Here is a 14,839-nt window from a genome sequence, read left to right as displayed (position 1 = left end):
ATAAGTTGGAGGATGACGGGCAAACACACACACTGGCTTCAGAGCCCAGGGCGGGTCCACGTTCATGAGTCAGACTTTGGAAACGAGCTGCTCTGGGGGCTCCCGCGGTCCCAGGGCTCTGACTGACACCCCCCCTCCCCAGGCTCGCGGTGACCTTGCCGGGGCGACTCAAGGCGCGGCGTGCACGCGTTTCCCGCCTGTGCCCAGAGGGGGCCGCTGCGCCCCGGCCCCGCGTCCCTGGGCCGCCGCGGGAGCCCCCGCTCGCTCTCCCGCAGGCCGGCGGGGGCACGCACTCGGCAGGGGGCGCCGGCAGCCCGGCCGCGGCTCCCTCCGCCCACCCCGAGGCGGCTGCGGCGAGCCGAGCCCCGCGCGAGTGCACTGCGAGGCGGGCCGCGGGCAGGCAGGCGCGAGGAGGGCGCCAGGGGCAGCGCGCGGGAGCCGCCGCCCGTGCCCGCCCGGGTCCCCGCGGGGGCGCATGGGGCGCTTGGAGCCGGCGTCGCGCGCGGGCCCCGCGCCCAGCTTGCAGCTGCCGTGAGGAGCCGTGCCGGGACGCCCCCCCCCACCAGCCCGGAGCTGCTGGGAGGATGACCATGGCGGGGGGCCGGAGGGGACTGGTGGCTCCGCAAAACACGTTTCTGGAGAACATTGTCCGGCGCTCCAATGGTAAGGGGCGCATGGGGTCACGCTCACCCAGGCTTCTCATCCGCGCCTTTATTATTCCGGACTCCCCGGAGCCAAGGCGCGGGTGCCCGGGTCTGCTCGGGAGGCTGGGAGAGGTGGGCCGGGCAGGGTCTGTGGGAGCCCCAGCCGAGGGGAACGGCTCTTCTGCGGACGCCTTTCGGGCCTTTCCCCGACGCTCTCGGTCTCACCTTCAAGAGAGCGTGGCAACCGAGGAACAAAGTCCTGGGAAAAGTGAAGGGGACCCGGGCGCCGCGGGCGCAGGGGCGCGCAGCCCGCGGTACTGGCCCCCGGCAGTCTGCGGAGGCTGCGGGGCTCTTGGGCGGCTCTTGGGGCGCCGCCTCTGCCCTGGGGCCGCAGCATGCTGGAGAGGTAGGCAGCTACCGCTCCCGCACCCGTGCCCGTGGGACTGGAGGATGCAACTGCCTCCACTTTGCGTATCTCTGGCTGAAGAGTCCGAGGGGCAGGAACATGGAGATGCAGAGACTCGCTGTCAGCTGGGCTGCCTGATGCCATCTCTTTGCCTGTACACCCACCCACTTTGAGGTTGAGCCAGAGCTCGCGAGGGGCAGATGGTTTTTCCAGGCTTGGGGCAGGGAGGTAGCGGGGGGCGCAGAGCGCAGGGCTGAGCGGTCTATAGGTACGAACCTGATCGTATTTCTTCAATTCCACACTCACACCTGTGCTTTATGCCACGCGTAAAATACCAAACTCGCCAAGCCTTATAACCTCTGCTCGACACTCCCGTCTCTCCAGGGGCCTAAGAAGGGCAGCAGCGTGGAGTGCCCGGGAGACCAGGGCCCCGGGGACGGGGCTGGAAAGGGAACAACTTCAGGTGTGCCTGTCGGACCCACGTCGGGAGCACTTGGCATTGCAGACCCAAGTCCTGGCTGCTGGGAAGGTGTGGCTCTCCCTGCTCACCGCAGGGACGGGGCAGCCCAGCCCGACACGCTCTGTGCGCGCTGCGAGACTGCGCTCTGTCACAGGTGCCCTTCTTCCGCCTCTGGGAGAACGTGAAGCGCTCACTCAGGAAACGGGCTTTACTGATGAGTAAACATCACCGACTCAGAGCCTTCAGGACCTTGTGTTTAAATAAAACAACGAATTTCCATCTGGATTGAGTAAGAGCATGAAAAGTGACTTCTGCTGCTAATAAATATTCTAACAAGTGATTCAAGTTTATCTTGCAAGCGTGGTCGGCTGGGATAGCAAGTCATCACGCACTGTTTAGCACGATAGGAGCCTTTCTTTATCGTGTGCCTCAGTAGAATGCTGGGGTTTCTGGTCCGTTGGGGGAAAGGCACTTGGATGGCTTTTAGAGCAAGGTCGCAGCCATTGCCCAAGGCTGCCAGGGAGGTGACAGTTACCAAATGAACAGCCGCAGCGAACCCCTCCTGCCTGTGAAGGAGCTGGAGGTGTTCATGGGTGTTAACACACAGCCAGGATGTCAGAGTGACCGTGCTGTTGTTGCTGATGCTGTTGGGTTCTTAGGGACTGTCTTACAGATCTGGGCAGTCATGGTCGGTGGCATCAACTTTGGCAGAGTTCTCTGTGCCTATTCGGTGTTTTGGTGGCGAGGTGGTGTCCTCTCCCGGGAGAACGCCCGTGTGTAATGCGTGCTGTGCAGGCAGGGGAAGGAGCAGAGTATTCTCCCTGTGACCGTGCGAGGGCTCCTGGGGTGTGCAGACAGGAGAGCCCAAGGCAGGTTGGGGCTGGGGCTGGGATGAGAGAACACCTTTTAGTTTCCTGGATGTCTTTGGGCCACTTCCCAGCTGTAATTACACACAGACTGGCAATAGAGTAAGTCGCTGGGGTTATTTTTAGCAGTGGCATTTTCATTTTAGCACCAGTTCTCACGTCTTGATATAAATTATTTAGCCAAATAACATCAACAGTGTAACATCTTGGGAGAATTGGATGAACTTTTAAAAAATCATTTCAAATGATTTAAATATTGAAATATGGATTTTAAGTTTTTATGGATCCTTTTCATAGTATGTTTTCAGCACAAATGGAAAAAAAAAGTGAACTCTAGAACCACTGCAGTGTCTGCATGCATTAAATTATTTTCCTGCGATGGGAAAAGTCCATTTCAAAATATTGATTGGCTCTTTCTAAATTCTACCACCATATTTTCAGACATTGCAGTATTTAAATACCATTTTATCTTTAAATAGAAATGCTTTATGATCATTTTATTAGTGATTTTCTTCCAGGGGACCTTATGGGATTATTATTCCTTTTACAAAGTAGAAAATTGGGCCCGGCACGATAGTCTAGTGGCTAAAGTCCTTATCTTGCACGTGTCAGGTTCCCATATGGGTACCAGTTCATATCCCAGCTGCTCCACTTCCCGTCCAGCTCCCTCCCTGTGACCTGGGAAAGCAGTGGAGGACGGCCATTGCCTTGGGACCAAATCTGTGGGAGACCCAGAAGATGCTCCTGGCTTCGGGTCAGCTCAGCTCTGGACATTGTGGCCACTTGGAGAGTGAATCAGCAGATGGAAGGTCTTCCTCTCTGTCTCTCCTTCTCTTTGTATATCTGATTTTCCAATAAAAAGAAATAAATCTTAAAAAAAAATAGAAAACAGAGTGCTAGGAGTGTTAAGATATCCAAAGGGCAGAGGTTGTTCTCGAGGAAATGTTGTCCTTGTGTTGGTATCGTTGTTTCTCGAGTCCTCACGACTCATTCTGACGCTGCTGTCATCATTCTAACCACCCCTCCACTCATGTTACATGCAAATAGAGCTGACTGCATTTCAAGTGTTTCAATATCTGATACCTGCACTATTACAGAACTGGAGGAGGAGATGAACTATAGATATTATGTCATTTACATTTCCTTTCCCATCATTGTGGATAAAAAGAAATTGATGATGGGGCTGGTTGTACCATATCAGGTTAAGCTTCTACCTATGACACTAGTGTTACATTTGGGTACTAGATCAAGTCCCAGCTCCTCCACCTTCAGTGTAGCTCCTGGTAAATGCACCTGCAGAAGTGGACCACGTGTCTGGGCCCCGAGATCCCCGTGGGAAACCTGGAAGAAACTCGAGGTTCCTGGCTGTGCCTTGACACAGCCTTGGCTGATGGCAGTCATTTGGGAGTGAACCAGTGATCGGACTCTTATCTCTCCTCTCTCTTTCTGTAACTCTGCTTTGCAAATAAATTAAAAAATTCTTTAAAATGCACAGACATTGATGCAAGCAACTGTCCTCAAATATTTGAGGGCAGGACTGCTGAGGCCCGAAGCTACTTGACTCCAGTGTCACATTCTTTACGCTGAACTACGCAGCAACATTCCTGTGTTAGCATGATTTTCCCTCCAGAAGCTTAATTTCCCAGTGGAGATTAAATAAAATGTTATAACAACAAGAACAACATCCATTTTGGCTAGCGGCCACACTACCACATCCAAGCAGACGAGCAGGGCAAAGGAGAGGCTCATTACATTTCAAGGAAGTGCTATCTATCCACCTCTGTGTGTGGTTAAGGCTATAACGGACACTTGGTATCTGTCTGCCCTGTGATGAAGTGCCAAGTCACTTTTCAGAGAGTATGAAGTTTCCCATAGGTCAGCAGAGATGCAGTGCTGCCATTTTATATGTTATTACCATGTAACAAATAAATGTATTTGAAACAGAGGAGAAAAAGAGGGAGAGGAAGAGAGAAATCTTCCATTTGCCACACTACTTCTTGGACACCTACAAAAGCTGGGGTTGGACCAGGCTGAAGCCAGGAGCTGGAAATTCCATATTGGTATCCTATGTAGATGGCAGGGACCCTGCTTCCCCGGGGAGTGCACTGGCAGAAAGCTGGGATCAGAAGCAGGAGTGGGACTCAAACACAGTCATGCCACCATGGGGTGCCAGTGTCCCAAATGGCATTGTAACTGTTATGTCAAATGTCTGTCCTGTGTTTGCCCTTTTAAAATTTAAGAAACTAAGAACTGACGGTTTATTGGCTTGCCTACAGTTAGTAAGAGGTAGAGTTAGAAAAAGGCAGAGGTGGATCAGGGGCTTTATTTATTTATTGTTACTGCTTTATTTATTCCACAAAGATTTCTTGAACATTTCTTGAACATCTAGTTGACAGAGATTCTCCTTCCCCTTAGGAAGTTATGTTCTGGTGGATCTAGGTTCATGGTGTTTGCTGCTGTTTCACCATGTGGCATTTTATTGAAAAATATTTTAAAGGGGTTTATTGATGATGTTGGCATAGAGGTCTGGTTTAACTTTCTTTGGTACATTTGGGTATCATTGGAAGGAAAGGTTTGGTCATTATTTGTGCTTGTATTGTTGCTAGGTAGTCAGCAGGAAGGATGAAGGCCCCAGAAGTGACTTGATTTTGCTGGTGGTCTTGTTGGTGATCATTTTTAGCCTTGTTGGTTCTGTGACATATAGGCAGAGTCAGCCTGTGTCTCCCTGTATTCCTGGTTGGAAAATGTTGTTTTGGAATATCTTCTGATGGTTGCTTCAGCCTGCAGACTCTCGTCAGAATGCTCGTTGAAGTAAATAGGAGATCTGTCTTTGGAAAGCTGGCAGACCTGGGTGCCAGGAAACCGCAAAAACGTTGCTCTAAGTGGTCCCATTCTAGGCAGAACATATGTTTTAGTGCTCAGGAACCTATATCAAACAATGATAGGTGCCAGTAGGAATCCATGCATATTAGTAGGAGAGACACGTGGCACACCGTGGCACAGATTTATGTCCATGTATAATTTACAGATTGCTAACTCAGCTGTGTTTTCATACAGTTAAGTTGGTTCAGGGTGTTGTTGATGTAATTAGTAGCAAACAGGATGAGAGCCGCAGGGGATGTTGTGTCTCCTGGTAGGTGCGTTGAACCATGATCATATTTATGAAACACAAAGCTGGTTGCAACCTTCATGGCTCTGAAAGGGGAGTGCAGGGTGATCTGGGTTACTGCCAGCTCAGTAGTCCTGGCTTTTTCTTGCCACAGGTTTTGAGCTCACCTTCAATTGGGCTCTCTCTCTCTCCATATCTGAAAAAGATATGAAGAGGGCTTGGTGATGAGATCCATGCAACCCAACTTCTGAACCCCGTGGCTTTTGTGAAGTGAGTCTATTGATATGATCTGTCGCCAAAGAACTCCTGCATCTGAAGGGCCTGGCAGACCAGTTGAATCCATGGCTTTGTATTTTCTAACACTGGAATCTTCTTTGATAGTTGGACTGCATTTGGCAAGGGCTCCTTGAGCACAATCTTGAAGCTCCTCAGTACTTCTCCTCTCCTTTCACTTGATCTTAGCCAAAAGGCTGAGAAGTGATCCCCTCTCCTTTCCTTTTGCTGAGCTCGTGTCCTCTGATTCCACATTTAAAGCTGATTCAATTGTTCATACAGAGGAATCCTTTTCCATATAATGCATATTTGTTTTAAACACTTAGGACACTTAGAACTTTCCCATCTCAGGAGGCACACCTGTAACTGGCGAGAAAGAGAAGCAACCACAGGCTCTTGGATCCGAAGGGATGTGGCTTTGTAGTTCACCCATCTAGAGCATCCCCTAATGGTTGCACAGCAATACTCAGCTAGCTTCAATGAGGAGCACTGTACAAAGAGTCTGGTTTTTGTTTGTTTGTTGTTGTTTGTTTGTTTTCCCTATCATTTATTTTATTTTTATTTGAAAGACAGAGAGGAGAGACACATAGAGAGGTAGGTCTTCCATGGATCCTTCACTCCTCAAATGGCCACAACAGCTGGAGCTGAGCCAGTCTGAAGCCAGGAGCCAGGAGCTTCTTCCAGGTCTCTCACATGGGAGCAGGGGCCCAAGGACTTGGCTCAACTCTGCTGCTTTTCCAGCAGGGAGCTGGTTAAGAGGTGGAGCAGCCTGAATAAGAGCTGGTGCCCATTTGAGATGCAGGCACCTTGTGTGGAGGCTTAGTCTATTATGCCTAGCCTTTGCCCCTGCCTCGTAATAGTCTGTTCTTAACTGACTGTGATTGTGAACTGGCTTTCTTTTCTTTCCTTTGCTCCAATCCTTCTTCTTTCTCTTTCTGTTGCTGCTTTTTGTGCTCATGAGATCTGTCATCTTGCATCTAGCACTTGAGGTCTGCCCTGTGGAACAAGTTTCTCCTAGTCAGGTGCTTTCTCCAGATATAAACTGCCTTCTCCTTCCTACGCTTTAATAAGGTTATATTGGCTTTATTCTTCTCCCTTGCTTTTTCGAAAAGCCTTTTAAATATTATTAAATATTGCAAATATAAAAGCACATAGGACAAATTCATGCAGCTTAACATATTAGTGTGAAGTGAACGCCATGTCATCAATATCTGCCTCATGAAATATAACCTTCCCAGCCCCTTGGAGCGCCCTGGGCTTTCTCCTGGGCCCAGCATCCTCCTAGAGGGAGCCATCTCTGCTTTCATGGTGGTCACTTTCCTGCCTTTCCGTTATAAAGATCTTCAAAGGAGAGAGAAGAGGAGACAGAGAGGTCTTTCATCTGCTCTTCACTTGAGTTGAGCTGATCCAATGCTGGGAGCCAGGAGCCTCTTCCTAGTCTCCTGTATGGGTGCAGGGGCCCACGTAGCTGGACCATCCTCTGCTGCTTTTCCAGGTCGTAAGCAGGCAGCTGGATCAGAAGTTGAACAGCTGTGCTCATTGGGTGTGTGCCCAATGGGGTGACAGTGTCAGAGGTGGAGGGTTAGCCTGTTGAGCTACTGTGCTGGCCCCTCTTCCTTATTTTACACCTTATTATTATTATTTTTTTTAAATTCTTAACTGCTGCACTTTATCTTTGCCCTTCAGGATCTTTAAGTGTCTGGGATCCTGTAGCCTGTATTCCTTTGTTAGATGGTGATTCTTCCATGTTACTGTGTAAACTATAAATCTTCATTTTCACTGCTGCATAGTACTTCATGGTTTGACCAAATCATAGATTCCATCTCTTCACTAAGATGTTGACAAACAGTTGTTTCTGGTTTTGTGCTACTTGTGCTTCTGAAGACACACCTTCACTGTCTTTTGGCCATGTGGGCATCTCTTTCTCCTGGGTGTATACCTACAGAGACTGTATATGCTTAACTGTGATGGAGGCTTCCGAAAAGTTTTGCCAAGGATTTGCTTCAACTTATACTCCCACCAGTAGTAGATGGGAATTCTCATTACTTTGCTTCCTTGCCAACATTTAGTATTTTTTTTTCCTTTTCATTGTGACGTTACACAAGCAATCGCGTAAGTAATAAAGCAGGGTCATTTAAGGCTATGTGAGTTATAAGCACATGATCAAAATGAAATGAAAACAAAACTTGCTCTTGTCCTCTGGGAGGCATCAGAATCTCCTGTGTGTTTAAATGTCCTGAGTGTGCAGGCTCCATAACACATGATGGTGAATGATATGAAAGACTTACCCTGGTGAATTATGTGCAAAAGGCGCATGCTGTGGTGGTGTGTTTATATGTATGTGTGTGTGTGTGTGTGTGTGTGTGTGTGTGTGTGTGTGTGAGAACAGCTTCATTTTTCTTAGATTTAGGAGCAATAAACCCTGGGGGCAGAGACGATGTCAAAATTAGAGCTGGAAGGTAGAAAGAACTAGGGAGTGAATGATTTATATTTGTTACAGTGAAAGAAAGAAAACAAAACAATAGAAGGAAGACTACAGAATTGTGGAGGAATAAAAAACCAAGAGACTGAAAACAGAAGCCTAGCATGCTTTGTGGTTCGGTTTCATAAGCCTCGTGGGTTTTCCACGTGTCCAAGACCATGCTAGAACCTGGGACTGCCAATGCAAGTGAGGCCTTGTGTCATCGGGTCTCACTGAGGACTCCCGGAAGAAGAGCAGTGTGCACTGGGGACATCTGCCAAGATGCAGGACATGCTCTGTGGGCTCAATGCTTACTTCCATTTTCCCTTAGGAACACCTCACTCTGAAATGTTCTTGGATTGAAAGTGCTTTTGCTTTTTTTTGAGTTGATTACAGGAGGAGACCACAGCACATGTGAAGCCTCGTTCCGAAGTGGTCGAAGCATTCGCTAGTGCCTTGGGGTAGCAGGCTGCTCTACTTCCACTTGAAGTGTGCCAGTTCGTGTCCTGACAGCTCTACTTCTGATTCTGTTCCCTGACGATGTTTTGGGAAAGCAACAGAAGATGACTCAGGTCCTTGGGAGATGTGGAAAGAGCTCCTGGCTTCGGACTTTCTCAGTTCTGGCCATTATGGCCATCTGGGGAGTGAACCAGTGGATGGAAAATTTCTTTGTCTCTCTTTCCCTCCTTGCTCTCCTTCCTCTGGGCTCTCTGTTGCCCTGCCTCCCTTGGCGTGCTGTCTTGGGCCGCTTGGCCACAGTTGTGAGTTTGCAGCATATCCTAGATGCTGGAATGTGCTGATGTTCTGATTGTTTTTATACAAGCGTAGTCTTGCTAAATAGATTGCAATCTGACCAACTCCAGCTTCTGCGCTGGTTCTCGTGGTTGCTGCTCTGACAGGCACTCCTGTTAATGAGAAAACCACTTAAGGTTCTTCTGGTTGAGCATTATATAGAGTTATGCCAACAGTCACTTTGCTTACTCATATGAGGATTGCTCATTATGTAAATTAAAACAATTCTTTTGATTAGCCCTTGGTTGCATAAAACTGATATTCTAAAGTTAATCGAGTCAATCCTATAATTATTACTGTAATGATGGGCCTAGAGTGCCTCAGAACCATTGTTTCTCAGGGCTATTTTGTAAGTTCTGCAACAATATCAGGTGCTTCTGTAAAGGGGAGAGATGCCGTCTCAAGACAATGGTGTGGGCATCCTGCACTGGCGTTTGCTGGAGTCAGTATTGGCAAATTTTACTGACATTTATCTCCTGTTTACATTTGGCTTGTCTTTAAGAGTAAATTTGGAAAGCGGCTTATTCTCAAGCCTCACAATTTTGAGTGATAAGATCATATTTATTTCAACTAAGTGGATTTTTAAGTTTCTAAGTTTATTGCACTACCCACCAGCATCATTGGGGCGGAACGGACTGGAGGTTAGTGCTGCTTTTTTACAGCTGTGTGTTCAGCCTTTGCATGAGCCACTGTTCTGCATGTCTCCTGTTGGCATGTCTGGAACTTTTCTCCTTTCTTCTTCTCCAGCCTGTGTGTTTCCTGGGAGAGCGGCCCTTGTGCTCAGAGGTGACCTCTGGAGGCTCCTTGGCTTTCTGGCTCTGGGTTGCCTTCAGCTGGTGAAGACTCCCACCTGAGATGGGAGGGAAGAGAGACTGGTATTCCTGTTCCCTTGGTCCCTCTGGCGAGGCCACCACAGCCTGGTTGTTTTCCCTCGGGGAAAGGTGACATCACAGTTTTTGGTTGAGAGGCTTCAGGTTTCCAGCTGTTCCTAACTGAGGCTGCTGCAGTGTGGACGGGAGCTTCCTCAGTGCTGTAGCTGGTTGTGAGGCCGGCAGGCACTACGACGGCTCAAGATTATGCATACCTTTGCCCTGTTTCTCAAGGTCAAAGACTTCAGCTTGGTGCTTGAATTCTGCCATCCAGGGAATAGTCGCACCTTGGAAATAGGCAGATGCCATAAATTAGGGCTGCTTTTCCTCCTGAGAATACACTGCTGCCTGTATCTCACACGTAACTTTGTAAATAGTTCTTTTATTGAACACTCCTCAAATTGCCCATTTCAGTGTGTCGGGTTTTCCCACTGATGGAGCCCATTATACATTCTCTGGAGGAAGTAGTGTCTCCGCCCTTCTCTGATCAATGGGAGTCATGGGGGTGAGCTTGGTGTGTGTGTGCATTCTTTCTCTCAACATGCAGAAAGCCTTGGCGTTTGGCCTGAGGACAGCTGTAGAGGCCCGCCCAGGCTTTTCAGTTCCTTGAGTTGTTTACCTACTGGATGCTCCATTTTCATCTTTTCCTTTTTATAGTCTCACAAGAATGTGTAATTTATAAAGGAGATTTATTCAATTGACAGACCGAATGATGAAAGAGAGAGAGGCGTGAAAATGAGAAAGCTCTTCCATCCTCTGGTTCACTTCCCAGATGGCTGCAGTAGAGCTTGAACTCCATCCAGGTCTCCCGCATGAATAGCAGTGGCCCAAGCACTTGGGCCACCATCTGCTACTTTCCTGGGTACATTCACAGGAAGCTGGGTTGGAAGCAGAGCAGCTGGGATTCAAACCAGCATCATAAGTGGTAGGTTAACGTGCTGGACAACAATGCTGGCCCCAAGAAAGAGCATACCTTAGTTGTGAATTTATCAGAGACATTAGAAACCAGAAAATACTGGTTATAAACACCAGTTATAATCATAACATTGTGCAAATTAAACAGCCTTTCTCATCTGCGTGCCTGCAGTCCTATTCTGTACCTACTCTCTTTATTCTCATTTTACAAATGAGAAAATCAAGGTTTACAAAGGTTAAGTAAATTGCCTTAGGTTAAAATTGCTAGTGCTGGAATCTCTAGAAACCTATTAGAAGTACACATTCTTCTACCTGACTCCACGCACAGTGAGTCTGTGACTCTGGAGAGAGGGCCCAATTCTAGGCTTTAGTTAGTCTTCCAGACATGTCGCTGGATTTTACATTTGCAGATCCACTGCTGTAGCCACAGCCCCACTTTATTTGGGAGGTAAACGTGTGACTGCTAGGCACGTGCATGGGAGGAGGGTGAATGGAAGTGTGTGAGACCTTTGCTGTATAAACTCTCAGTTTCCTAGTCTTTGTCCTGACCCCACTCCTGCCTCATGGAGGAGCCTCCACCTCCTTGGGTTGAGTTCATGGATGCACCTGCTAGGCTTGTTAGCTCCTTGCTTGGCTGAATCCCTTTGGAATCTTACAATTATGGTTTGCTCAGCAGCACATCATCCTCCCGCTGCCTTTCCTTTGCTCCTGCCTGGTGACAGCTCCCTTCCCTTTGACGTCCTGACTGGATCTCTCTTGGCTTTGCAGCTGTCGCTTCAGGAATGAGGAAGTTAGGGTACATGTTCAGTTGGCCATTCTGAAATGACACCTGTCTGTCTTGCTGTCTGTCTCTGCCTGTTGCTGTCTGTATACCTGAGTCGCTGCCTGTCTGTCCCCTGTGCCAGCTGTCGTCATCGCGATCTCTGTTGTCTCCCACCATGCGTCTGTCCCTGTGTTTTCTGTCTGGCTGTTCCTGTCTGCCCCTGTCTGCCTGTTTCTCTCTTTCTGACCAGTTCTCCTGTCATGTGACCTCACAGCTGCTCCTCTAAGCTTCCCATTTTTTTCTCAAAATTTTTTTTCTTCCTTGAGGTACCTGGTCAGAATTGTCTACTCAGCTCTCCAGAGCTGACACAGCCTTAGCGCCTTCCTTTTTGTTCCAGAAAGAGATTCTAATTGACCGTCTCTGGCTATTGGAGATTTGGCCAGTAGAACCTTCCTGGTCTAATCTTTTGTGATGAGAGCCTGGGTGGGGAAAGCATGATATAGAATTTTATGCTGTGTAGAGTAGGGCAGATAAAGCTGACATGGGAAGTTGAGTGCAGCTTCCAAATGAACAGGCATACTTCCTGCACGCTACTGTTCTTGGGATTCTACTATAGACACTCCGTTACTTGTTATATTAAACTAAGATTCCTTCCAGCTATCTTATTGCTATAGTGAATCTTTTCTAAGAAAATTCTGAAATAATACTGGAGGCAAATGTGAAAAAAACGTATTTGCAACTTTTCCCTCAGGCACAAGTTAATAATATATTTACCTTTTTTTTAAATTCTGGGATTTTGTTGTTGTTCAATGATAGTCTAAGACATTTTGTTTAAAGTTGTGTGATAGTCAGTGACTTTGTTCAAAACATGTGTCTATATATGTATATATATGTATATGTATATATACATGTATGGAGAGAGGTGTGCATTACTAAATTATTAGAACCATAAAATGACAATGAAAATTCTTGATTAACTTGCTGAACTGTTTCAAGTGACTAACCACAGAAACAAATGTTTCTTAGTAGTCATTCAACATATCACTGACCTCATATTCATTATGTAAAGTAGCACTCAGCAACGAAAGCCTCTTTATTTGGAACACATTTTATGTGTACTATTGTTTTGTTGCATATTGCTTATGAGATGGGTTCTTCTGCTTTCATTGTTTTGAAGACTTTTACTGGATGCTGATGGAGATGAAGGTCATGCTTTGAAAGCCTGTTCTTAGAGACAACTCCCCTGTAAATGAAGAGTTTGAGTTTGCTTTTGAAATTGAAATCTCTCTCCCCATTGTAATTTACTGATTTAATCAAAAGTGTATTTTTGTAGGATATTAAAATCAGAGACAAAGCAAATAGCTATTGAATCTCTTGGGAGCTTAGTTTGTTTTGTGCAAAGATTGGGCCCTTGACAATTTACAAAAGTCATTTTCATGGAAGTTTATTGTTGAAAACACAAGAGAGCTGAAAGATGAATTTGGCTGATATTAAAATTTGGGATGTTTTTCTTAGGTGTTTCCTACTGTCTTAGCCTCTTGCTGCTCTTCCTGTCTTCTCCATTCTCCCAAATCTGATCAAATCTTGTTTTCATAAAAATGTAATTTCTGGTATAGTTTTTATTTGGGTTTAGGTATATGAAAACATTGCTTGCTGGTCTTTGTCTAGTGTTGATATACATAGCTCTTTTCTCATTTTTTTTTTTTTTAATATTTTGTCTGTTTGAAACAGTTGTAGAGAGAAAGGCAGAGACAGAGCTCTTCCATCTGCTGGTTCATCCCCTAGATGGCCACAAGGACTAGGAGTGTGTCAGGCCCAAGCCAGGAGCCAGAGCTGCTTCTGGGTCTCCCATGTGAGTGGAGGGAATCTTCTGCTGCCTTCCCAGGAGCATTTGCAGGGAGGGCGCTGTCTCAGAAGTGGGGCAGCCAGGACTCTACCCAGTGTCTATGTGGGATGTTAAGTGTTGCAGAGGACCACTGAACCCACACAACACTGAATCTTGTTCACCACTTTTGTCTCAATCAGTATCTTTCTATTGTTTCATTGTTTTAAAAGAAAGAAAAATAGAGTGTTTACTTAAACTTGTCTTAGTAAGAGCACTGATATTCTTGATAATCTAGAACATTAAAGAGTCAGAAAGACATGTTCCCTTCTGTGGAACCAGCCTCGAGTTATTAGGTTTATACTGTGAAATATTTGCTGTAGCCCTCTATGTAACGGGTGCTGGCTGGGAACAATGTGTGTGAACTGCTTGCCGACTGTAGCTTTTATCTGTGTAATTGCCAAAACTGAAGCACTTTTCTAAGGCATTGCTTTAGTTAAGTTCTCCTTTGTTATTTGTGGTAATTATGGTGAAAAGCAATTTTCTAATAATTTCTTTTAAAATATCTCTGTTATGCTTTATGGGCAAATGGTAGGCTTGGGATGATTTTGCCACATTTGACTACTGTGGTGTAATTTGGCTCCTGCCCCATCAGCTGAAGAGACTTTGCAAGGAGGGGAGTCTCATATTTTTAGAGAATGCTTGTTGTAGTCTGTGAATCAGAGGAAAACCATGTGGGCCAAGGAAGATTGAATTCAGGAAAACCTTGCTTTTCATTGTAGGCACACCTGCAGGTACAGACCCTTAGGGAGTGAAAAGGTGTCCCAGGGAGGGAGAAGAATCTAGCTCATTTGCATCTAAGATCTGGGAACTCTTGAGAAGAAAGCTGATGAATAATTCATAGCAAGGACAGTAAGGTGGAGCCAGCATGTTTTACTGAACAATGTAGGAGGATCTTGATCAATTTAGAACATCTGAATTTGGAAGCCGATTACAACACAATGGATTACATCACAATGGATTATTATCATTGACTGATTGGAAGTTACACATTCGATATGCAAAAGATGTCTAGTAGGCCATCTGAATCCATGGGTCCTGCATGTGGCCTAACAACCATTAAACTATTAAATTTTATAAGAGAGTTAGAGGTGATTTGAAATATACTGGAGGATGTCCACAGCTTCTAAGCAAATCTATGCCATTTTATGTTGGGGACTTGAGCATCTGAGGATTTTGGTGTCTTTTGGGATTCCTGGAACCAATTCCCTATGGGTGCAGAAGGGCAATAATATATGTATTTTCCTCTCTGGCGCTTACTGACTGCAAAGGCATATTTAGACATTTGCTACATGTAGAAATGGACAGCTCCCCTCCACCTCCCCAGTGTGTGGTTTATTTACAGTGTAGAAATCTTTGGCAATATTTACATGCATACTGTGCATCACAATCCAAACCT

At 46.5% G+C, this 14,839-nt stretch overlaps 1 protein-coding gene across 2 annotated transcripts in view; it reads left to right on the top strand.

The window, feature by feature from the left end:
- The first annotated feature begins 414 nt into the window (after positions 1 to 414).
- The window catches only part of KCNH1 (potassium voltage-gated channel subfamily H member 1), a 312,341-nt gene continuing 297,916 nt past the window's right edge, over positions 415 to 14,839 (top strand). The window contains exon 1 of one of the 2 annotated variants that reach the window (XM_040985617.1): positions 415 to 663. In XM_040985617.1, coding sequence (XP_040841551.1) covers positions 585 to 663 — 79 coding nt within the window. In that variant the 5' untranslated portion in view covers positions 415 to 584. The remainder of the gene's footprint in view (positions 664 to 14,839) is intronic. The other variant, XM_040985616.1, reaches the window with a different exon arrangement.

The sequence above is a fragment of the Ochotona curzoniae genome, unplaced genomic scaffold (genome assembly GCF_017591425.1).
Source record: "Ochotona curzoniae isolate NIBS_2020 unplaced genomic scaffold, NIBS_Ocur_1.0 contig_430, whole genome shotgun sequence".
Lineage (NCBI taxonomy): Eukaryota > Metazoa > Chordata > Mammalia > Lagomorpha > Ochotonidae > Ochotona > Ochotona curzoniae.
This window is presented reverse-complemented; position numbering and strand designations above follow the sequence as displayed.